The sequence below is a fragment of the Microtus oregoni genome, unplaced genomic scaffold (assembly GCF_018167655.1).
Source record: "Microtus oregoni isolate MIOR12 unplaced genomic scaffold, Mior012 000003F_ref0000135, whole genome shotgun sequence".
In the NCBI taxonomy this organism is placed as follows: Eukaryota; Metazoa; Chordata; class Mammalia; order Rodentia; family Cricetidae; genus Microtus; species Microtus oregoni.
This window is the reverse complement of record NW_024543062.1, coordinates 51,644,032-51,667,602: the sequence shown is the minus strand read 5'-3', so window position 1 is coordinate 51,667,602 and position 23,571 is coordinate 51,644,032. Positions and strand designations below refer to the sequence as shown.

At 48.4% G+C, this 23,571-nt stretch overlaps 1 protein-coding gene across 2 annotated transcripts in view; it reads right to left on the bottom strand.

The window, feature by feature from the left end:
- Positions 1-3,481: 3,481 nt before the first annotated feature.
- Ccdc93 (coiled-coil domain containing 93) overlaps positions 3,482-23,571 on the bottom strand; it is an 82,617-nt gene continuing 62,527 nt past the window's right edge. For both annotated transcript variants that reach the window (XM_041648114.1, XM_041648115.1), the window contains 7 exons: positions 22,758-22,820; positions 18,165-18,273; positions 17,007-17,089; positions 15,373-15,410; positions 13,493-13,577; positions 11,593-11,706; positions 3,482-9,421 (listed from right to left, as the gene is read on the bottom strand). In XM_041648114.1, the coding sequence (XP_041504048.1) occupies positions 9,368-9,421; positions 11,593-11,706; positions 13,493-13,577; positions 15,373-15,410; positions 17,007-17,089; positions 18,165-18,273; positions 22,758-22,820 (546 nt within the window). In that variant the 3' untranslated portion in view covers positions 3,482-9,367. The remainder of the gene's footprint in view (positions 9,422-11,592; positions 11,707-13,492; positions 13,578-15,372; positions 15,411-17,006; positions 17,090-18,164; positions 18,274-22,757; positions 22,821-23,571) is intronic.

Sequence of the window (23,571 nt, the reverse complement as noted above, 5' to 3'; positions counted from 1 at the left end):
CTGATGCATGTATGCTTGCAGACACACATACATGTGCATGTGTATGTGTGTGCCTGTGTGCCCGTGTGTGCATGAGTGAGGATGTGTGTGTCTGTGTGCGTTCCTGTGCATGCATGGGTGTGCATGTGTGCATGTTTGTGGTTTGTGTGTGTGTCTGTGTGTATAAGCAATAAAAATACTTGTAAGGTGTTCCTTTCTTGGCCCATTATCAATTGATTTATGGTGCCTACTCCAAGATTGAGAGTGTGAGGCTCACTGTGTACTTACAATCCACACCACAAAGCCTCTATATCATACAAATCCTTTGGGCTGAAAGACACTAAGGGTCATAGTGAGCTGTGCAGCTACAAAAACCTGAGTGGCCCATAGAACAAACCTTTATCACCTTGCTGAGATGCCACACACCTGTGGTCTGTGTGGGCCTTTCCAGCTTTGGTTGTCTTCTTAGGCTCCCTGGAATGAGCAGGGTGAGTTCTCAAGAGAGGGCAAGAGAGTGAACAAGCCGAAGCCCCCAAAACTCACATTAAGTCTGCTGATGCCCCATGGGCAGGAGCCCAAAGTGGGGACAGAAAAGTGCACACTAGGAGGTAAGAAAAACAGAGCTGGGAAAATGGCTCATGAGGCAAAGTGCTTACTGTGAAATCCAAGGATATGAGTCCGACTTGCCAGAACCCAGATGAAGCTGAACACAGAAGTGTGCATCTGTAATACTAGAGTTCCTATGGTTACTGGAGGGCAGAGATGGGAATCCCCGGAAGTGTGCATCTGTAATCCCAGGGTTCATATGATGACTGGGGCAGAGATGGGGATTCCTGAAAGTATGCCTCTGTAATCCCAGGGTTCCTGTGGTGACTGGGGGCAGAGACGGGGAAATCCCTGGAAGCTTTCAGGTCAACTAGCCTGGGTTATGGGGCAGTGAGCAAGAGTCTTTGCCCCCAACAAGACTAAAGGTGAAGATTAGCACCCAAGGATGACCTCTGACCTCTACCTACTCTATAACAAATGCTCACCTGCTCTTCCACACACATCACAAACACCAAGATGAACTGAAGATGTTAATGTAAACACGGAAGTAAGTCCAAGAATAATAAAGAAAGAGTGGGGACTGGGAATGTAGCTCAGTTGGGAGAGTGCTTTTCTATCAACATGAGGTCCTGGGTTTGATATTCACCACCACATAAAACAAGTTTAGTGGAACATGCCTGCTGATCCCACTTAGATGGACGCAGGCAGATCAGAAGTTCAAGTCATCCTCAACTATATAGGAAGTTTGTGGTGGTTTGAAAGAAAATGGCCCCCTAAGGGAGTGGCACTATTAAGAGGTGTGGCCTTGCTGGAGGAAGTGTGTCACTGTGGAAGGAGGTTTTGAGATCTTTTATATGCTCAAGCGACACCCAGTGAGATGTTGATTGTCAGCTTGATGGGATTTAGAATCTCCATGGAATAAAACTCTAGGAATTTTATGTGAGGCAGTTTCTAGACTAGGTCATCAGAGGCGGGCATCCATGAGAATTGATAGCATCACGGACTGGGATCTCAGACCGAATGTGCCAGCTGATCACAAGCATTATTCCTGTGCTTCCTGACGGTGGGTACAATGTTGACGAAACACTTCTGAAGTTCCTATCACCATGCAACCCCACCACAATGGACTGTGTCCCTTAGAACTGTGGGCCAAAACAAACCCTTCCTTCCTGAAGCTGCTTTTGTCGGCTATCCAATCACAGCTACAAGAGGAAGAACTAATGCCCCAGAGTTGGACAGTCAGCTGCTCTTCTAGTTTGCCTTCTATTGCTGTGACAAAGACACAGAACAAAGGCAACTTGGGGAACAAAGAGTTTATTTCTACTTATACTTCCAGGTAACACGCTTAATTTTAGCGAGGGGAGGCAGAGCAGGAACTGAAGCAGAAACAACAGAGGAGGAACATTGCCTACTTGTTCCTCTCTGGCATGTGTTCAGCTAGTTTTATATATGGATGAGGGCCACTTGCCTAGGGATGGTGCTGCCCACAGTTGGCGGGGCCCTTCCAGATCCATTGATACCATCTCTTATTGATATGGGCACAAGCCAGTTTGAGACAATTCTTCATTTGAGGTTCCCTCTTTCCAGATGACTCTAGGTTTGTGCCCAGTTGGACAATAAAAACCAACAATCAGAGCACCCACAGAAGATTCCAGGTGATCTAGGCCTGGCTGCTGGAACTGTTCAGAGGTACTGTCCCTATCTTTTGTACTGCAAGTGTCAACAGGCAGGTTATAATGTGATTCTCATGAGACACAGCAACCCGAGAGCAGTTTCAGCTCATTCCCATCCCTGGTAAACATACACACAAGAGCAGAACCAGCTTCCCCAGTCCCCAAAGCTCTTCCAGCAGACACAGCCAGCCCTTCATGTGGTCCAGTGCCTAAGACCCAAGCAAATGAGTCTAGCTGTCTGTATTGGCCAGGATTCTCTAGAGTAACAGAACTTACAGCATGACTCTATGCGAGCACACACACACACAAAGAGAAAGAGAGAGAGAGAGAGAGAGAGAGAGAGAGAGAGAGAGAGAGGGGGGGGGGGGATAATTTACAGGCAGTGGTTCTGCAAGTCCAACAATGGCTGTTTAGTCCATGCGGCTGGATGTCTCAGCTGGTCTTCAGTATATACCAGAATCCCAAAGAAGTAACCTCTCATGCCAGTGAAGAAATGTACTCGACAGTGAGAGCAAGCAGACCAAGGAGGGGGCATGCTACCTTCTTCTGTGTCTTTTACATAGTCTGCCTGCAGAAAGTGTGGTCCACATTAAAGATGGATCTTCCCACCTCAAAGATCTGGATTAGAAGTGAATCTTCTCACTTTAAGTATTTTAATTCAGAAAAAGTCCCTTACAGGTGTGCCCAATTATTTGGGTTTTAGTTAAATTCAGATTTGGTCAAGTTGACATTCAAGAACAGCATCACACTGCTTGACTCCAATGCTTTGCTTTTGTTAAAAAACAAAACAAAAACAAATTAGCTGAGCACGTTTAATCCCAGCATTCAGGAGGCAGGGCCAGGTGGATCTTTGAGTTCGAGACCAGCCTGGTCTACAAAGTGAGTTCTAGGACAGCAAGGGTTATGTCGAGAAACCCTGCCTGAAAAACAAAATAAACAAACAAAATCAAACATATTGATGGGGGATGGTGGTGGTGTAGTTCATTTGGTAGAATGTTCACTTATGCAAGAAGCCCTGAGTTCAATCCCAGTTCCGCATAAATTGGGTGTGGAGAAACATACCTGTAATCCCAGCACTGGGAGGTGGAGGCCAGAGGATCAGATGCTCAGGTTCACCCTTGCTATACAGAGTTTGAGCCCAGTCTGGGACAAATGAGACCCTGTCTCAAAACCATGTGTCTAACCCCTTCCCTAAAAAGAAAGGAAGAAGGAAGGAAGGAAGTATATAGCAGATTAATGGAAGTGTAATCTTCTCCCATGATTTTTTAAAAAATGAAACCAAATTAAACTTCAAAAACTATTTATTTTTGAGTAGATAATGCATGTACATGGTACAAAATTCCAGAATACAAAAGACAAGTGGTGAAAAGTCATTCCCACCATTTTCCAAGAGACAACCAAGGTTGCCAGCATTCTGTGTCACTTTTCAGGGACAGCCTGGGCACAGGCAAGCAGACGTATCACAAGCATTTGTGTGAGTATATGCACACATACATATGCATACACACCTACAACACATGTATTTATCTCTATTCCAAACACTAGCATTTCATGCATGTTCATGCATGTTTTCTTCTCCCACTTAACCACGTGGCTTCAAGATCTGTGAACATTTCCTAACAGTACATACCACAGGCCTTTTCTTTTAAATGTCTGCAAAATGCCCCACTCTAGAGATGGGCCATGATTTTTCACCCCTGTTCTGAATTAATGATAATTTCCAACTTTGTGTTATTACAAACATTGCTTTAATAAAAGTTTCCATACATAAGAAAAGTTCCTAGACGTGGCACTGCTGGTTCAAAAGGCGGAACACTTGGACTTGTGATAAACGCACTACTCAGTTGTCCTCCAAGGAGGCCACAGGTTTGCAGCTCTGCCATCCCTGTATGGGATGCTGCTGCCCACGGTTGGACAGTACCACCCATTTTCGTGGATTCACGTGGCTAAGATGCATCTACCACATCTGAAAGAAGAACAAACTCACCATCCTATCTGACATTGCTGTGCCCTCTCTGCCGCAATACTGGACAACTTCAAAAGGTGATCTCAGTTAAAGGCTGGAAACTTCTGGAAAACTCTTTTTCCATTCCGACTTTCAAGGCTGGTGACTAATGAAAGCTCCTCTAATGCTGCTTCTAGAGCCGCCAGCCTGCTTCAACCGGGGCATGGATTAGGATAAATCTCTATCTTCTCTATGCTGCTTCTAGAGCCGCCAGCCTGCTTCAACCGGAGTATGGATTAGGTTAAATCTATAGCTTACTGTTACAGGATGTTAAGATACAATTTGGGGAACGAACTTCACCAAGTGGATGTGCTGACTGGGGAACCACAACGAGGCGGGCAAGGTCCCTGCTTCTGCTGCCCTCACACATTCCAAAGAGGGAAGATGCAGACCTTACAAAGGCCTGGGGGCTGTAAGCAGTGACATGTGTCATTAGGACAGACAACAGGGGTGTGGTGGGTGGACTGTGATATGTTCAGGAGGCCAATGTAAAAGGGAACACACAGGTGATCAAAACCCACTACCCCAAATCAGAAAGAGGACAGAGTCCTCTTCAGGGGGCACATGGGGAAAATATCCACGGAGGGTGAGCTTGGTCCATTTAGGAAACTGACACAGGCTGATGGAAATACAGAATGTCAAACACACTGCAGATGAGATCCCAAAGCCCACTCATGATCTTACATCCTATTTATTCTGAGAAGATGGAACACATGCATTACTTTTTTGTGTGCGTATGCTCCTATATGTGCATGGGGTATGTGTGTGCACGTGCATGTATGTGCCTGCGCATGTGAAGGCCAGAGGACAACTCAGATGGCTTCTTGATTGTGCCCCATCTTATTTTATGAGATAGGTTTTCTCACTGAACCCGAAGCTTACCAATTCAGTTAGTCTGGCTGGTCAGCGAGGCCCAGGATCCGTCAATCCCTGCCTCTCTAGTGCCAGGAATACACAAGCATATGGCCAGCCCTGGCTCTTTACATGGATACTGGGGATCTTAACCAAGGCCCTCATGCTTGCAAGGCAAGCGCTTTACTGACTTTTTATGTACAACTTTGGCCTACCGCCACCTGCTGTAGGGGGAGAGCATAGCAGGCTCTAAGAGGTATCTCATAAGGCTCCTCCTCTGGCCATGCTCAGCTCCAAGAGCGGACAGTAGCATTACTCATCGCTGCACTGCTCTGTATGAAGGTGTTCTTTCTCTTGGTGACCAACCCTGGCAATGAATACACCATACAACACTTCCTTACAGTATTTCTCAGGGCGTATTTCAATTTAACCACCTGAACCTTCACAAGCAAAGTCATGGCTAGAAGTTACTTCTAGAATGCCCAGTCCCCTTAAACTGACCATCCACCACCTGGAGAAGAGGCAGGCTAGAACCACGGGGAGCAGAGGGAATGCAGGATGTTCAGGCTGCAGGGCAGGCTGGGATCCCACATACCCCTTCAGGTAGTTCCTCCCTTACTCAAAATAGGTAAGATGAGAGTCTGCCAAACTAACAATTCATGGGAATGACACTCAGTGAGGTAGGAAGAGGGCTGCTGGAGGGCCTGCCCCTTGCTTTTGCTCAAGGTTTTGAGAGATCTCCAGGAATACTCTGGAGATGAAAAGCCCTGCCTAGTGACCCACGCTGGTTTGGTTCCACTACCAGTCTGTGTCTTCACTGTTCTTAAACCAAGGGCTACAAACCAGAACCCCATTTGCAAGATCAGGCTAACAGGAGCTTATGCCCAGCATGGACTCTGCTTCAGTAGAAAAAACACCACCCCTCTGGATGCAGGTTGGCAGTTGTTGGGTGGTATTATGTGCTGCCCTGTGGTGCTGGCTGACTAAACACAAACATGGGAGAACATGTCCCCACATCCTCCCAGGCCTTTCACTATCACCTTATTCTAGCCCAGCTCACAGCTGCTCTGAGCCTGATTGCTATCAGAGCACCCCTGGTCCTCCATGAGAAGCAAGGAGGAGTGAAGGCAGCTCCTGATCTGCAGACTGGTCCTAAGGATGCAGGGCACTGGGCACCAGCCCTATCAACAATCTCACTGCTCTCAGTCTGGTTTCTCTTAAACTGCACACTGGAAAAAAAAAGTCACTTACAGACATTTCTCTACTGTCTTATAATTCTGGTAAAAAGCTAGTAAGCTCAGAACTCAATGCTATAACATGTCTGCGCACAGAAGACATTGCTCTGGTAGGCCCCTCCCTTTCACCAGTCTCCAGGTAGATTCTGAAATGACCAGGGCCCTTGGGGAATCTTTTCAGCCTACTTCATGCTGGAATTACCCACAAAGGTGCTATCTTATGTTTCAGGATGCTGGAAGCAAATGTAGGATTCTCAGTGCTGGCTTCTGCAGACTAATTCAAAGAGTGTTCAACCAACCTAGTCAACCTAGAAGGCTTCAAAATACAGGTTAGCCATTGCTCATGGTTTCCCACTAGAACACCAGATGGTAAGACACTACTTTAGATACCACATACTTTGAATGTAGGACACATTCTCTGTAGGACAACAGAGAAATTACGGTAGATCCAAGCCAGGGGCTTTCTCCCTGCTGGCTAGCTTTCATAGTGGCAGATGTTGCTGCATAGACAGCTGCAGGGAGGGTGTCGTCAGCAGTCTTACCCAGCTATGAACTTGCATACTATAATGCCAACCAGCCCGGCAAGATGTGAGCATTGATGCAACAGTGGGCAGCCAACTGCATTTGTTTAGATCTGTGGCCTGCTCCTCCGGAAGGAGTTCACACCTGGCACTATAGAGCTAGCAACACGTATCTCTCACCATCTGTATTAAGTCTTGTGAATTAAAAACTGGGACAAGGTATCTACCAATTTCTCCCTACCAGGAGTGATCAAGCTTTTGATGTTATAATCCGATACTGTCATCTACAAAGTTTACAGAGTACACAGCGTAAAGAAACAGCGAGGGAAAAGAACCTCCATGTTTTAAACCACTTTAGAATGTTATATTGGACCACATTCACAGCTATCCCTGGCTGCAGCAGCCTGTGGCTGAACATGCCTACGGCCATACCAAAGGAACCCCCAGAAACAATACCAAATAAAAGTTTCCATCTCCAAAACCAATTATGGTTGCTTTAGATCAGGTATTTCATACCTCTCCCAGACACAGAGAGTGGGCTCCAGAGACCTTGAACCTCATCTGTTCCCACTTCCCTGAGGTCAAACACTGACATCAGCCAGAGTGTTCTGGGTGGACGAGCTTCCTCTCAAGGTAAGGTGATGATCCTCTCTGAACTGGGAGTTCTAACACAGTCAAGATCCTGCCTCCTCCCTCAGGGATCACTCCACAGCTGAGCCTTTCACAGTGCTCCTGTGACCACCAGGTCCCAGCGGAGGAAGTGGGCTGGCATAGGGGGGTGATGCTTTAGGTGCTACCGCTCCCACCCAGCTCATCACAACTCAGTGATTCCTGGGTCAGGAACTCATGATGCTCTTAGGCCTGCATGGGAAACAGAATCTTCTGTAGCCCAGGCTGGTTTCCAGTTTGCTGTTCAATCTAGAATAACCTTGACGTCCTGCTCCTCCTGACTCCACTTCCTGGGAGCTAGGATCCCAAGTATACCAACCATGACCATGCCTGGTTTAAGTGATATTAGGGATGGAACCTAGGCAAGCGCTCTACCAACTGCCCCCAGTACCTCTTTCCTCTGAGTCCGTATGACTCCTGCCTCTCTTAACCACGCACATTAGGAAAGGAAAAATGAACAGTGCTTCTGTGACTGCACAGTGCTCCACCTGCCTCCCATATCTATGCTTCTGTCAAATGGTCCAACCTGCTGTTCAGATCATGTGTGTGCCAAATCTACGCAGACTGGAGCACAAACTTCACACTGGGGTTTACTGAGCATGACCCAGTTGCTAGGTTCTTGATTGCTGGGGGAGAACTTGGCAATCGCTTTCCTCTTCATTTCCAGAGCCTAAAACCAACCCTTCAGGGGCTATTAAAGGCCCTTCCTCCTATTTCAGCTAACATCCTGTTCCTTTTAGATCTAGCCCAAGTGGTGTTTCCGGCATGGAGTCCTTGTGCCCCTCTGTACAAATCTGCCGCTCCTCCCTGCTCAGCCCCTGTTATCTTTCCCCATGCCTGCGCTGACGATACTGAACAGCACACACATCTTAGTCTTTACTTAGGTCCTGACGTCTGCAGTGCAGGAACATGGGGTATGCTTCAAACAAGGACCCATCCTGATGTGGGAGGCTTCAATGCTAATTGAAGAGTCCTCAATGGAAGGTGCATTTGCAGCGTTTCCACCAGGTGAGCCTGGTGATGTGCAGGGTTGAAGGACGACACTGATACCCTGACAGCTCTCCTTGACCACATGTAGCCTGAGGGGTGGACAGACCTACAGCCATGCCAAAGGAAACACCAGAGAAGCATGGCTCCACATGAAGGGTTCCCATCTCTAAAGCCCATCATGGTCACTTTATATTATATCAGTCTTCCCACATAGACAAGGTGAACACCAGTAACCTGAACCTCTCCTGCTTTAGTTCTACACCCATGTGCTAATTGCTCAGCATGCCAGTCCAGCCTATAGTCCATATGCACTGTGAGGGGCCAGAACAAAAGGCACAACGGTTGGGGCATGGCCAAAGCCAGCAACACAAATGGGCTGGCTGCTCACTCAGCAGCCTGCGGAAGCATTACAAGGGACAAGCTTTAGGGGTGAAGAGGGTTGTATCTGCTCTCTGTCCCCTGCTAGATGCCAGAGGAGAAAGGGACAATGCTCTGTATTCTGCTACGTTTACCCCAGGGCTCATTTTTCAGCAGTTGCTCAGTTAATACTTGCTGAACATAACGCTCTTTATTCTCAGGGCCCATATAAATCCGGGTACCTTCATAAATGCAGTGTTACTGGAGAAAAAAGTTGAGTGGACAGAGTGAATGAGCACTGCCCACGATTCTTCACAGGGTCCTAGGATGCCACCCAAGTCACGGTGTCACTCTGTCTGAGGCCACCAGCCGCAGCCAGGAGAGATGAAATGAAACAGTGGGAAGAAAACATCCATCCAGAGAGTTGAAATGAATCTTCCCGCATCTCTCCACGGCCATTTTCAGAACCATTTCGGGATCCTTTAGTCTGTACATGCCATTAGAAAAGTACCAACAACATACAGAAGTGGAGGTGGACGCTCAGGAGGCCTTGGCTTTGATCTTGGACAGCAGCAGCTCGTTCTTTCGGCCCTCCTGGGAAAGCAGAGGAAGAGGACAGCAATGAGCGTTAGTCACTGGCACTCACATGGGTCTCCAAAGATACCCCAACTTTACACCCAGTCTTAGCAACTGCCGTTCCCTTTTTGACACAGAGTCTCACATTGCCTAAGTTGGTCTTGAACTGGCTACAAAGCCAAAAATGGCCTTGAATCTCTGACCTCCTGCCTCTACTTCCTGGGTACTAGAATTACAGATGTGCCGGGCTCTAACCCGGTGTTCTGGATTGCCAGGCAAACACTCTACCATGCTGTCTCCTGGCATGACACTGCTCGGTGACCTACTGACCTGTGTCATGACAGGTGTGGTGAAACCTCTGGGCTGAAGACGGGAGACCAGGCCCTGTCATTCCTACAGACAGACCTTTCTAAACTCTCCCCGGAGACAGAAGCAGAAAGCTTATTCGCCAGTCTGCTTGAGAGGAAAGGAGGGGAGAAGGGGCCTTGGAGACTGTACCCTAAAAGCTGAGCAAGGTAGCTTTAGTGTACACACAGCAGGTGAAAGAGAGAGGTTCTAATAGTGAAAATGCCGGGTATTCTCGGCCTTAAGATGTAAGTGCACAGAAGACACAATGAGAGGTGTTTATGAAAGGAACCAAACACTCTAAGTGCCATCGCTGAGGGATGTCACTGGCCCCATTCCCTGCCAATGGTGTCCAGTGTCCTGAGTTACCAGTTACCCTTCTGGATTCCCTTCTGGCAAATTCCAGAGTTGTCCAACTGACAGTTCAACCCCAGGTCCTTGCCAAAGCGTTCTGATGTCTCTAACCAAAAGGAAGCTGAGAGGCTGGGGAGATGGCTCAGTGGGCAAGTGTGCCCGATGAGCAAGTAGGAGGACCCGAGTCTGGAAAGATGGGCAGGACTGTGCATACGTCTGTAACCCTGGTGGTGCTGTGGGCATGCAGACAGACAGACAGACGACTGCTGGGTCTTCCTGGCTGCCAGTCTAGCTCTAGACCCAGTGGGAGATCTGCCTCAAGGGAATATAGTGGGCGGATGAGAGAGCAGATGGCCAATAGCCTCTAGTCTCTGCACAGACGTGCATGGACATGCACTTGCACACACGTGCATCACATATGTGCTCCACACCAGTCACCGGGCGCATCCCGCGCCTCAGGACCCTAGGCTGCTCGCTGATGTGCTCTCGCTTTCCCTACAGCCGAGCCCTGCTCAGCCTGCAGAGTCTGCCCTGGCTGCAAATCTGCACTGTCTCTCTATGAAGCTGACGCTATTACTTTATTATGTCTTATTCACTAGGGCTTCTGCTCATTTGCTTCTTAGCTTCTCATCTGTCTCCTTCAGCACAGCACAGTCCCGTAGGGACAGACACCATGTCTGTTTTACAACCTGGCTTATGCCAGAGGCACAGGCAGAGCTGGGAGAACATTCGGAAGGATGAGATTTGTTGCTCTGCCCGTAGACAGGTGTACAGTTGCCAAAGCTATCTCATAAAACAGAGGGTAGGCCAGGTGGAGAAGAATAAGGTGGAAAAAGAGGCAGAATAATCTTTAAAAATAAACAAAAACACTATGAGCAGAAAATGTTTTCATTTTGCTCATGTGTGTATGTGTGCTTGCACACGTGTGTACATTGCTTATGGAGGTCAGAGGTCAGCCTTAGCTGCTTCTCTACAGGCATTGTCTACCTTCTTTTTAAAATGATATTTTCTATTTATTTATTTTGTGTGTACGTGTGTGCCTGCCACGGAGGTCACAGGGCAACTTGTGGGGTTGGTTCCCTCCTCCCACCATGTGGGCACTGCCTACTGAAGCCAAGTCGCCAAGCTTGGTAGAAAACGTCTTTACTTTCAAAGCCATTTTGCTGGCCCTACCTTACTTTTCTGAGACAGGGTATCTCCCTGGCCTGAAACTCATGGGGTAGACTAGGCTGAGTGGCCAACAAGCTCCAGAGTTTTCCTGCCTCCTCTTCCCCAGTACTGGGATTATAAGTGGATTCCATACCTGTTTTTTTTCCTCCCCTGTGAGTTCTGGGGACTAAATTTCAGTTCTCCTGCTTTCATTGCAAGCACCTCACTGACAGAGCTCAGTTCTCGCCAGCCCCCAGCTCTGGTTTTTAAGGGTGCATCTTGAGGTGAGGTGAATGAGCACTTGACTTTGGCTATGACCTGTCTGGCCCGCACCCGCTTACCTCTTTGAACTCTTTCACGGTCTTAAAGTAGAGCCGCTGCTTTTCCAGCAGCTCCAGGTACTGATCGTTCAACTGGTCCCTTCTCATTTTGTTCTCCTGCTTCTTCTTTTCCATCTGTTGTAAACATTTCGGAGAATGAATGAATGAATAGTCATTCTGACAGTGACTACCACAGGCGTCTGACTAACATTTGCATCTGTTTCTTCCAAGCCTCCCTTCTAAACATAATTTCCCTGGCTGGCCTGTTTTCTTGAATGATAGATACCATCTCAGGCTCTCTAATCTATTCGGTAGCTTAACTGCCGTGGAACGTTAGAGGAAAGGCATGGAGAGACTCTCAGCTGGGGACTACTTTGTCTTTAGAGGGTATTTGTGAGGGTCTGCAAGATGTTTTGGGTGTCACAACTGCAAGGAAGGACTTGTCAGCACCACCAGCAAGGAGAAGCTGCTCACTACCCTTCAGGTCTGGGACTGTGGTAAGGAAAAGGATTATCTGGCCCAGAATGTCGGCTGTGTTGTAGGTGAGTAACCCTGATGTATATTATTGTTTATTTCTAATAAAATAGCCCATCACCCTTTCATTTATTGCAACTGCACCATAGGATAAACTATTTACAATTACTTTGACTAGGTTATAGGTTGTTTCCCTCTGATCTTATACAGACACTAGATGCTGACTTCAAAGGATTTTCTAAGGTAGCCAAAAGCTCAGGGAGGTTGTGAGTAGAGATTGGAGGACAGCTTGTCTCTCTTTCCAATATGTGCCTATACCCAGTGAGCCACCTAGTTAGCCCCACCTTGTTTTAGTGACAGGGACTATCATTGGCCTGAAACTTCCCAAGTACCCCATCAAACCCCAGGGACGCTCCTGTCTTCAGGTTCCCAGCTCCACAAATACAAGAATACACTAACACCACTGCATGTGACATTTTCTCAGGGTTCTAGGGACTAAACTCAGGTCCTTTGTTAGTAAGAGAACACCTACAGAGATCCTAAAGTTATCAGTGAACAAACAAAGTCTTTGTTCTCACTAGGCACATCCTGGCAACTGGTACTGTGCCAAACTAAACCAACCAACCAGCCAATCAACCAAGCAAATGCACACTACAGTTCTCAGCAGCATCAGTGCTGAGGAAAACGGAATGGAGTTGAGATGGTGAGGGTGTATGGACTCTGTGATGCAGAAGGCTGGGGGTGGGGGTGGTTGCTCTGAGGAGGGACAACTCAGCAGAACCAGGAGTGGTGTGTGCAGTGTTTCCTGAAGCCATCCAGGAGGTGAAGGCAGGAAGACTTCGTGTACAGAGCAGATGCTGCCTGGAAGCAGCCGTGGTGCGTGTGCACGCACGTGTGTGTAGTTATGTGCATGATTATGTGTGCACAGGCCAGGGGATAAAGTTGGCTGCTAGCCCTCACCTTGTTTCCTGGCCTAGGACTGGTTAAGTAGGCTAGGAGGGCTTGTCAGTGAGCCCCAGGGATCCCCACTGCTATCCCCAGCATCAGAATCATAAGCACATGCCACCACGTCCACTTCCTTTATGTGGAAGGAGTTAGGTTTCGGAGTGAAATGTCATGAGATCAGTGAGCAGGGGGAGGGGGCTGGAGGCGAGAGGCAGGCTGCTAGCAGAGGACAATCCTTATCTGTAGAGCAGGGGAGGGGTAGGATCGCTCATTTAACACAGTCTATAGGGGGTAGCATAGTCCCTGGCATACGAATGTTTACTGCCTGGAAGCTGGGATGCACAGCAGTGTGGAGGCCTGCCCCGCCACAGAGTCTCATGTCTGGTGCAGGCCACATGGAAGGATGCAGTCAGGAAGGAAAGCCTACGCCTAGGACCTCCTCACCACCACAGAGGCTGCGGGGGTAGGGAGTTGGCAGGGGCTGTAGAATAAGCTTGCTGACCTTCATTCTGTTTTGTTTAATGCCTTCGACGATTTGTTCCATCTGCCTTAAAAACTGGTCCCGGGAAGCAGGGGAGGCCATGGCTCTGAAAGAGAAATCAGCAGAGGTAGGCCCAGTCCATGGGACTGTTAGAAAGGGGGTGGGGACACCTGGATTTTGCCCCAACAGTCAACTAGGTCTTTGCAGGGCACAGTGGATCCAGAGGCAGAATAACAGGCAGGCAGGCAGGCAGTACTCCAAACCTCTGACCTAGTAACCGAATGTGAATCCCGTTTCCTATTCTCCCTAAGTTCCTGGGACGATGGACTGCAGAAGGAACAACTCTCTAACTAGATGGGGATGGGTTCTGAGGAAAACCATGGAGTTGAGAAGACCATGCTGTCCTTTAGCTACAGACAGGCAGTGTACCCCCTTCAACAGCAGAATGCACACAGGCAACTTTGGGGGGGGGGGTTCCCCTTCCATGCACTTTTCAGCTTCTTCCTTTCAACTTTTAACCAATCCATATCTTTCAAAATAAAATAAATAAAAATAATAAAAATGCCATTTGCCATGAATGACAAGTACATATTAAGGAATTAATTCAGTTTTGTTTTTAAGAATCTGAGGACAGGGAGATGTTAATTAGAACTAGGGGCCATGTTCTGAGTATTCCTAGATCTGAGCTGAGAAGCCTAAGCCATGTTGGAGGCAGCAGGGGGGACAGAGTGCCCGCTATGACCGCTACACCTTCCTACCACAGCCAGCTCTGCAGAGGGACGGCGACCAGGAGGCTCAGAGCATGGGGCTCACAGGAATGGGGATTCTCCCAGAGAGAGGCTGGCAGAGCAGAACTGTCGTGGATATCAGGGAGACAGCACTACTGTCTGAGAAGGGAGGGCATCAGGGCCCAAAGGCAGGTGCCACACCTGCACCTCCCAGGACTATGGCTGCTGGCTTTCCCCCCTTCTTTCCCTTGCATGCTGTGGTCTTGATCTGATTCAGGTTCAGGTTTCATGGAGAATGCCTTAGCCCTGCTGTGCGTAAATCAGAAAAGACGTAGAAACCCCTGGTTCTAAGAGAACTTGGTCTTAGAATGTTTGTGGGGTCCTGCCAGGGGCCCACAGAGGCTTGGACTAAGAAAAGGAAGCATGCTATTCTGGAAGCAAGCCTTAGGCTACCAGGAAGGTGGGCAGCTAGCTCACCCTGGGTACACTCCAGAGCTGGTGTTACCTGGTAGCCTTGCTATATGATTTACAGAGATGCCCTCGCTACACATTTTATTCTACTTTTTGAGACAGAATCTCATGTAGCCTAGGCTGGCCCTGAACACACTTCATAGTCAAAAATAACCTTAAACTCTTGATTCTCCTAAGCACTGGGATTACAGGCATGTTGTATACTAAGTAGTCCCAGGTTATGCGGTACTGGGAGCTGAGCACAGGCTTCATGCTCTGCCTAAGAATTCCTCCGCTGAGCTGAATCCCCAGTTCAGAGGATGTATGCTAACTCACAGAATACACCTTCAGGTATCTGTCTTCAGGGTCCGCCCACCTTATTTATTGAGGCAGGCTATCTCAACAGCCTGGAATTCACCAAACAGGCTAGGTTGGCTGGACAGTGGTCCCCAGGAATTTCCCATCTCCACCCCCTCAGCTCTGGGGTTACAATCACACACTACACTTGACTTTCCATCTGAGGGTTCTGGGATGGAACTCGGGTCCTCGTTATCCACAGTATTCCAGTTTGCGGAGCCTTCTATGAAGGCATCTGCCCTGAGTGGAGTAGGGAGAGTGAGGGGTCCATGCCCCAGCACCAGGCTATTCGTGCACCACACAGCTCTCCCTCACACTACAGAAAGATCAGGAGGGCAGCTAGGGAGGAGGGTGGATGGTACTTACTGTGAGAAATTCTCGTGAATCGAGTTAAGCAGGCTAATCTGGGGAGTGAAAAAGACACACGTAAGTTGGAGGCGGAAGGGCTCCCACAGCACCTCAGTCATTGCTGGGAAGTTTGCCTAGGGCTGGGCTAACGCCACTGAAAGGAGCCAAGAGCTGTCAAAGTAACACACGAGAGGAGAAAAGAAAGAGCCTGTGTAGTTTTCCTCCTTTGGATGCATGACCGTTAGACTGTGGAAGGACAGCTCTTTGGACAGTCCCGTCACCAGCTGAGAGGACTCTGGTGGCAGGGCTCTCCAGACAAACCGCCAGGTCATTTTTGTCTTCCCCAACATCACTCTTTATCTGAGGCTATTGGCCCAGGATGGGCCAGTGGGGCCGGCACAGAGAAGATACTGGCCGTCTCCCACCGTGCAACATGGCCAGACACTAAGTAGCCCTGAGAGCTTCTGATGAAACATATCCTTTAATGTCCTGTTCCCATGGAAACTGTCTCTGCCCTCATATCTGGACCCTCCATCTGCCCTTGTGAGGCATGCCGGGAAGGGCTCTGTCTGAGTCTTCCTGGCTGTGCACTGTTCAACCTGTTGGCTCATCCCTAAGCAGTCAGCACACCTGGACTTGAGACTCACAATACACAACAGGAATGACGTCATCACACCTGGACTCGAGACTCACAATACACAACAGAGGAATGACATTCTTACCCTTCATACTTAGGAAGGAGTGTTGGTTTTTGGTTTGTTTTTCCTCGTGTGTTTTTGTGTCTGTGCACTTGCATGTGGACCAGAAGACAACCTCATCTGCCATTCCTCATGATGCTATCCACCTTGCTTCCTAAGACAGGGTCTCTCACTGGCCAGAAGCTTATCAAGAAGGCTAGGACAGGGGTGGAGCAGGGATCCCAGGGATCTGTCTCTGCCTCCTCAGTGCTGGGATTATAAGCACATTATCATGCCTGCTTTTTTTAAAAATGTGGGTTCTGGGGATTGAACGCAGGACCTCACGTGTGGAAGGCAAGTACTTTATGGAAGAAGCCATCTTCTGAGCCTCCTGTGAAGGTGTTTCACACATGATACAGAACAGGCGAACATCAGCTTCACTTCACTGCAGGGAACTCCCAGGCAGTCTCCCACTTTGCAGTGACAAACCTCTGCACCTGGCCCAGGAAGGGAGTGTCTCTGCTTACACTAAACAACCCCATTGCAGGCTCTAGGTCCATCCGCATCTTCCGGAGCTGCATGCTGTCAGTGGCTTCTGTGTACACTAAACACCTCCATCGCAGGCTCTAGGTCCATCTGCATCTTCTGGAGCTGCATGCTGTCAGTGGCTTCTGTGTACACTAAATACCTCCATCACAGGCTCTAGGTCCATCCGCATCTTCCAGAGCTGTGTGTCGTCAGTGGCTCATCTGAGTTGTTTTCTTTCCATACAGGCTCTCACTCAGACCAGCACAACGGCTTAGTATAAAGGTGCCCGCTGCCAACCCTGAAGACCTGAGTTCTAGTCTGGAGCCCACATGGGGTTAGGAGAGAGCCGGTTCCTACAAGCTGTCCTCTGAATTACACAATGCACCCCCTGCAATAAACTTTCAAATGTAATAAAAAGGAAACAAACAATCAAATAAAGGCTCTTACCTCTTTTTCCAGATACACTTTTCTGTCATCCAGAGTGTTATACAAAGTGAAGAACTGCTTGGTTTCCTTGTGCACCGCAGAAACTGCCAAAGAGATCAGCATTCCAGTGTAAGAGCATCAGCCGACCAAAGCATCCCAACCCTGGCAGCGTGTGCCAGGGCCTCATGCCCACTTAGCCATCATGGCAGCCTATGTCTCTGTTTGTACATGTGCATGCGGAAGCCTGAGGTGAACACTGGGCACCTTCCTCAATCCCTGTTCACCTTATTTCTGAGACAAACTCCTTCACTGAACCTGGAGCTCACTCTCTAAGCTGGGCTGGCTGCCCAGCAAGCTTTAGCGACTCCCCTGTCTCCACCTCCCCGGTGTATGTACCATGCTTGACTTTATGAAGAGTGTGTGGATCCTTTGCCTCCATGCATGTAATGTGCACAACATATGCGTGGGCCTGGTGCTCATGGAGGGTGTTGGAGCTTCTGAAACTGGAGTTATGGACATCTGTGAGCTGTCATGTGGGTGCTAGGAATTTAGCCTCGGTCCTCTGCAAAAACAAGTACACTGAACTAACTACTCAGCCATCTCGCCAGACTTTTTTTTTTTTTTTTTTTTTTTACAACATACTTCTCAGGCCGGAGATCAAACTCAAGTGCCCATGCTTATAAGGCAAGCACTTTATTAACTGAACCGTCTCCCTAAGATCCTGAGGGTGGCTTCGAGCCTGACATGATGTAGTCACTGGGTCGGCTGCGGGGAGACTGGTCCTGGATTATGAGGGGACTATGACGGTCTAAAGCAACGCCAGTGACAGCACCACTCAGCACCACTGAAGACCACCATGAGACGCTGGGGTGGGGATGCTTCATAAGAAACTGGGAAGAGGAAGGGGCTCAGGTGACTGCACACAGCTAACCACCAACACAGCTGGCCAAAGTCAGTTTGTATGCATGCGGAAGATCATGAACCCCTCTACAGAGTGGACAGTCGGACATCAGGACAGCTCCCTGGGCTGTCCAACAGACCCGATGATGAGGTGACATCCCTTTCAAGGTGGCATTTGTGGACTGTGCTCTCCAATGCTGCACCACACTCGACTTGACAGAACCCCTGCCTCGCATCCCTACTGGGGCCCAACAGTCTGTGTTTGATCAATGCACCTACTCTGGCGGTAGAGTTCAATAAATCGCTTCTGATACTGTATCAGCTCAGCTCGACTGGGCACTTCGTCAATCTTGCGATGCAAAATCGCTATTTCTCGATTTCTTCTGGCCTAAATGTAAAGACAGGGAGAGAAGACTTGGTGAAAGGATTCCTGGATTTGCTTGTGCCCCCACATGCTGAGCTAACCAAAAAGAATCACATTTGGGTAGTGGCTTGGGGTCCTCACGTAGGATTGTGACTGGCTTTCCCATTTTCTGACCTGTGCAGAGGCTGCTGACCAGAACCACAGAACCACAGGGCAACTGACCTGAGGACAGGAGAGCCCCAGATGACAGGTGCCACCTGTTGCCCTTCTAAGCTGCACTCTGAATCCCTCAGCCTACTTGGAGGTCCGCAACTGACTTCTCAAATCCTGTCACAGAACCAAGTCACTTGGTTCTGTCTGACTCTCAGGACCTGGCTGAGCACTGCTGTTCTCCTCAGCCTTCGTCCCTCCCCTCCATGGCCCCACCAGCCCTCTGGTCTATTGTCTCAGCAGCAGGGACACACTTCTAATTTCCAAGGAAACACAGTGTCTAAGCAGGAAACCCATTCTTGTAACTTAAGTCCAGTCTGTGCATCTCTGGACAGAAGGATGCAGGCCAAGGGTATGCTCTTTGCAAGTGCTGGGGCTATTCTTCTCCCCAGGAATATTAGGGTACAACAAATCAATCTTCAAAATTTTTAAAAATTATGTTTGTTTTTATTTATTTATTTATTATACATGTGCCATGGTCAGAGGACAATTTGTGGAAGTCCTGTCCTTCCATCATGAGTCCTGGCGATAGAACTTACTTAGGTTGTAAAGGATGGAACCCACCCCTAGGTGGAGACATGCCCTTGTCTCCTCCCTGAAGGGTTGCTTACTCCAGCAGGGCAGGGCAGGGACCAGGCCAGGAGACTATCCCTATGACAAGGTCATTTTCCTTCCCAGAATTCCTGCTCCCTAATGCGGTCCCTGTGAACCACCATTAAGCCTGGCTGGGTCCAGACTCAGGAGGGCGTAACTATTCCTTTATCTTTCCTCTGTCCTTTTCTTTCAAAGGCTGGCAAGAGTCTAACCTTACTTTTAAATTGGCTAACTAATGCCACTGGGTTTTTGTCTTTCTAAAGCTCCTGTCCCTCCTGGGTGACTGACTTCCAGGCTTACCTTCATTCTCCTTCCCCCTAGGATCCACAGCCTGCCTGCCTTGGGGTTTTCCTTCTCAACTCTAATTAACAAACTGTTCTTGAGCTTCTGTTTGAGTTTGTTCTTAATTCTTTTATTAATGAAACCAAGAACCCCAGGAGGAAACCCCGATGTCCCTAGCATTGTGTGATGTCTCTATTGGACTCCCCGGGATTTCTAGCAACACGTCTCTACTGCTTTCTAACTCGTCAACAGGCAGAAGAAATGAAGCCGCTCCCGCATGCTGACACAGCATACACGTCACCAAGCGTGGTGGCAAGCGTCTTTATTGTAGGAACCATCTCACATCTACACGCATGGCACCTTTTCATTGTGCCTTTACTTATAGAATGTTCTCCATGTATGTGGGTGCCTGTGGATACACTGGTTGTTCAACAGTTAAATTTGCTCAAGCCCTTCACTTAAAAAAACTTTTCCTGAGCCACACCAGTATCTTGCCTTCTTTTTGTATCACTTGGCAGCCAGGCATGACTGACTAGCCGTGACGCCTAGGAAAGACGTAAAGGAGATGCCCGCTGTCCAGCTGTCTGCAGATGGGGCAGGTTCCAGGGCTGCAGCTTTTGTGAGTTGTCGCTTGTGTTAGGCAGGGCTTTTTGAGGAGTCATCCCTGCTCCTTATAAGGCACCCCTCGCCATCACTTCTGTAAGTAACCCCAATAAAACCTCACTGCTTCACCAAGGGAACTTTGGCGGGATCATTACTTTGATCTGTCCTGGGCTCCCTAACTGCAGTAATTAGCAGCCTGTGTCTTGTATCTAGCTAGGGGAAGTCTCACACGACTTCACTGCCACTTCAGAGTTCTGGGGCACAAAGAATGGAGGAGTCTGAGGTTCTAGTGCCTCCAGTCCTGAACTGTTTCCCATATATATGTTTTCTTTTTCTCTTTTTTCCTTTTATTGAAAATATATTCTTTTCTCATACAATAGACCCTGATTATAGTTTCCTCTCCCTCTACTCCTCCCCATTCCTCCCATCTTTCTGCCCTATGGACCTACTCCCTTTCTTTCTCTCATTAGAAAAGAACAGAATAACAACCAAACATGATAAAATAAAATATAATAAGATCATACCAAAGATGGACATGGCAACCCAATGCCCAGCCTTTGTGAGCTGCCCATGGTTCCTCTCACACCCCTCTCTCTTGTTCTTGCTTTACGTGCTCACGAGGGTTTGGTCTTGGGTCTTGCCCACACTTCCACAGCCTTAGTTAGCAACCACACACTGAGGAACGAGTTCTCCAGCCCAAACTCTTTGGAGTTGGAGCTGATGCAGATCATTCTTCCCATAATGCTACCTAATGGATTACTGGCCCCTTCACTTTTTCATGTGTGCATGTATGGTGTGCAATGTGGTGTATGAATGTTTTGCTTGTGTACATACATGCACATAAAGACCTAAAGTCGATGGCAGGGAGCATCCTGTCATTCTTCCACTGTATTCATTGAGGCAGAGTGTCTCAATCACACCCAGAGCTCAGACAGGATGAGTCTTGCTAACTAGCTTGCTCTGGGGATCTTCTGTCTCACTCTGAAATGTAATTACAGGTGGGCCACTATGTTCAAATGGGATTTATGTGGCTTCCAGGAATTTGATCTCTGGTCTACACACTTGTAAGGCAAGTACTTTTTAAACCGGGGAGCTGACTTCCAGAAACTTGTCTTCAGACTGCCGCCTGAATCCCTTCTCTTTCTATGCCCATTCCCAATGAGTTTCGCGTGACCTTTGGGTCAGACACCTGAGCATCAACCTTGACCCCCCCCCCCCCCTTGCATCCAGGCATCACTAGATTCCATCAGATAGAGCACCTCACCTTCCCCTGGCAGCAGCTCCATTCACAGATCCTGCTGCCTCTACCCAGACCAGCCCTCAGCAAGCTACTGGCTTCCTTGAAGTTCTCTTCAAGTTTGGCCTCAGCCTTGTCTTAGTAGTAGTTTAGGTGGCACTGCCCACATAAACAGCCTTGTACTTTGGCACATATGAGTAGATCTTGGTCTTCAAATAACCAGTTTCCAGAGGGCAGGTCAGCTCAGCTCTTGTTATTAGGACCCGATGCACGGCTGAAAAAGTAGGAAGTAGCCACTGAGGGTCTCCAAACAGCATCAGGGCACAGATTGTATTGATTCTATGTATCTTTAAATATTTGCACTTGGTCTTGCTGAAGGCTGAGAAGCCATCTTTAAATATTTGAAAGGCAGTCATGCATGGCGGTGCATATCTATAACCCCAGCACTTGGGAGTGGAGGCAGGATTACCGGAAGTTCAAGGCCAGCTGTGACTAGACAGAGTTTAAGGCAGCCTGAGCTAGAAGATTCTCTCTCAAAAACTAAAAAAGAGAATAGTACTCTTGCATCAAGGACATATTCGTCTACTCTGAATTTAACCAAACATCTCACAGAACAGGATGGGAATAACCCCACACAGGCCCTTGAAGCTCCCTGGCCATTCCTGCCAAAGCTTGGCTTTCTCCTCCCAACGGAAAGAAAAGTGTCCAAACCAACAGGGACACAAGGCCAAGGGTCGTCTGTGGGTTTGAATCCCTGGGAGCCAAGCACTGGCAATATAAAGGGCTTAGAAATACATTGTCAGCTATGGCTAGGTTTGGAGCTGGCTCTCCAACCTCCCCACCCCATACGTCACACCGCTCTCTCAGGTCCCCAATTATTAAGTAGACCTGAACTTGAATCCTGCCTTGGGGACCTATGCGAGGCTTGCCTATGCAGAAATAGCACACTTGAAGCATTTTTAAAAAAAGATTTAATTTTTTTTTATCATTTTATGTGCATGGGAGTTTTGCCTGCATATATGTGTGTCTATGTACCATGTGAGTCCTCAGAACTGGAGCAGAAGATGGTTGTGAGCAGCCAAGTGGGTGCTGGGAATTGAACCATCTGAAAGAGCAGCCAGTACTTTTAACTGCTGAGCCATCTCTTCAGCGCCCCCTCCTTATTTTCCTTTTTACTGATGTGCAGTTGTGTGTGTTTGTATGACGTGTGTGCACGCAAGTGCACGCCAGATCCCCTGGAGTTGGAGAAGCAGGTGGTTACGAGGCAACTGATATGGGGTCCTCCATAAGAGCAGTGTTCTTAACTTCTTAACCATCTCTCTAGCCCCCTGACCCCATTTTCTCCACATAGTATATGAGGCTAACCATGCCTGCTCTGTAAGGTGAAGTTCAACTCCAGAGAGCAATGCTGAAAGCGACAGTCCTGTGAAGCCGCCCGTGATGCTGTTGGCAACAGCTCAGACCAGGGTGCAGTGAGCAGGGCCTAGCCTCTCGAGCTCTCACACACCTACGCCTCCCACTCAGCCACAGGACACCCCTGCCAGCCAGGCATAGCTGTGCACGCTGGTCCTTGGACACCCACCTGCAGCAAGCGGATCTTGTACAACTTCTCTTTCTCCATGTTGTACCGTCTGTCCAGGTCCTCCTAAGAGCGACAACAGGCCAGTTACCTAGACTGGAACTTCTATTCCCTGATGGAGTCTCAAGTTCCCTCTCTCAGATGGCCAAGTGTAGACCCTCCCATCTATGAGACAGTTCCACACTGTCTCCTAACACCTTTTCTTCTCTCAGCATCCTGGCTGAATCCAATGTTCTTTTCAGAAGGAAAAAAATATTTATCATTACCCGGAGGTGGGGGCATACATGTGGAGGTCAGAGGGCAACTCAGTGGAGTTGGTTCTCCCCTTCCACCTTCTGTGGGTTCTGGGGATTGAACTCATGGCATCAGGCTTGCAAGGCAAGTACTGTACTCAGCAGCCCTAAATCCAATGCTCTTAACAGAGTACCTCCTAACGACTCCTGCTGCCCCCGCCCTTAACCACGAACACTCATCAACAAAAGGGAGACCACACACTACCTTAAGAGTCTTTGTCCTACGCCTCTGGGTGTTCAGCTAACACTGGTTTTCTGATTATGTTTCTGCCTGGACCTGAGGCATCCAAAATGGTAGAACCACTAATTCTACATGTCTATTTAAACTTGCGTTAATTAAAATGAGGAAAACCTCAGTCCCCCAGTTTCAGTATGCATGCACTATGTGTGGGAAGAGCCGATGCGAACATTTTCAACATTACAGAGTTCTCTGAGACAGAGTTAATGCACAGGTGTGGCTCTACATTGAACTAGACAGGGAAAAGCAGCTGCACAGTCTGTTGTCCCAGAGAAAACTACAGAAG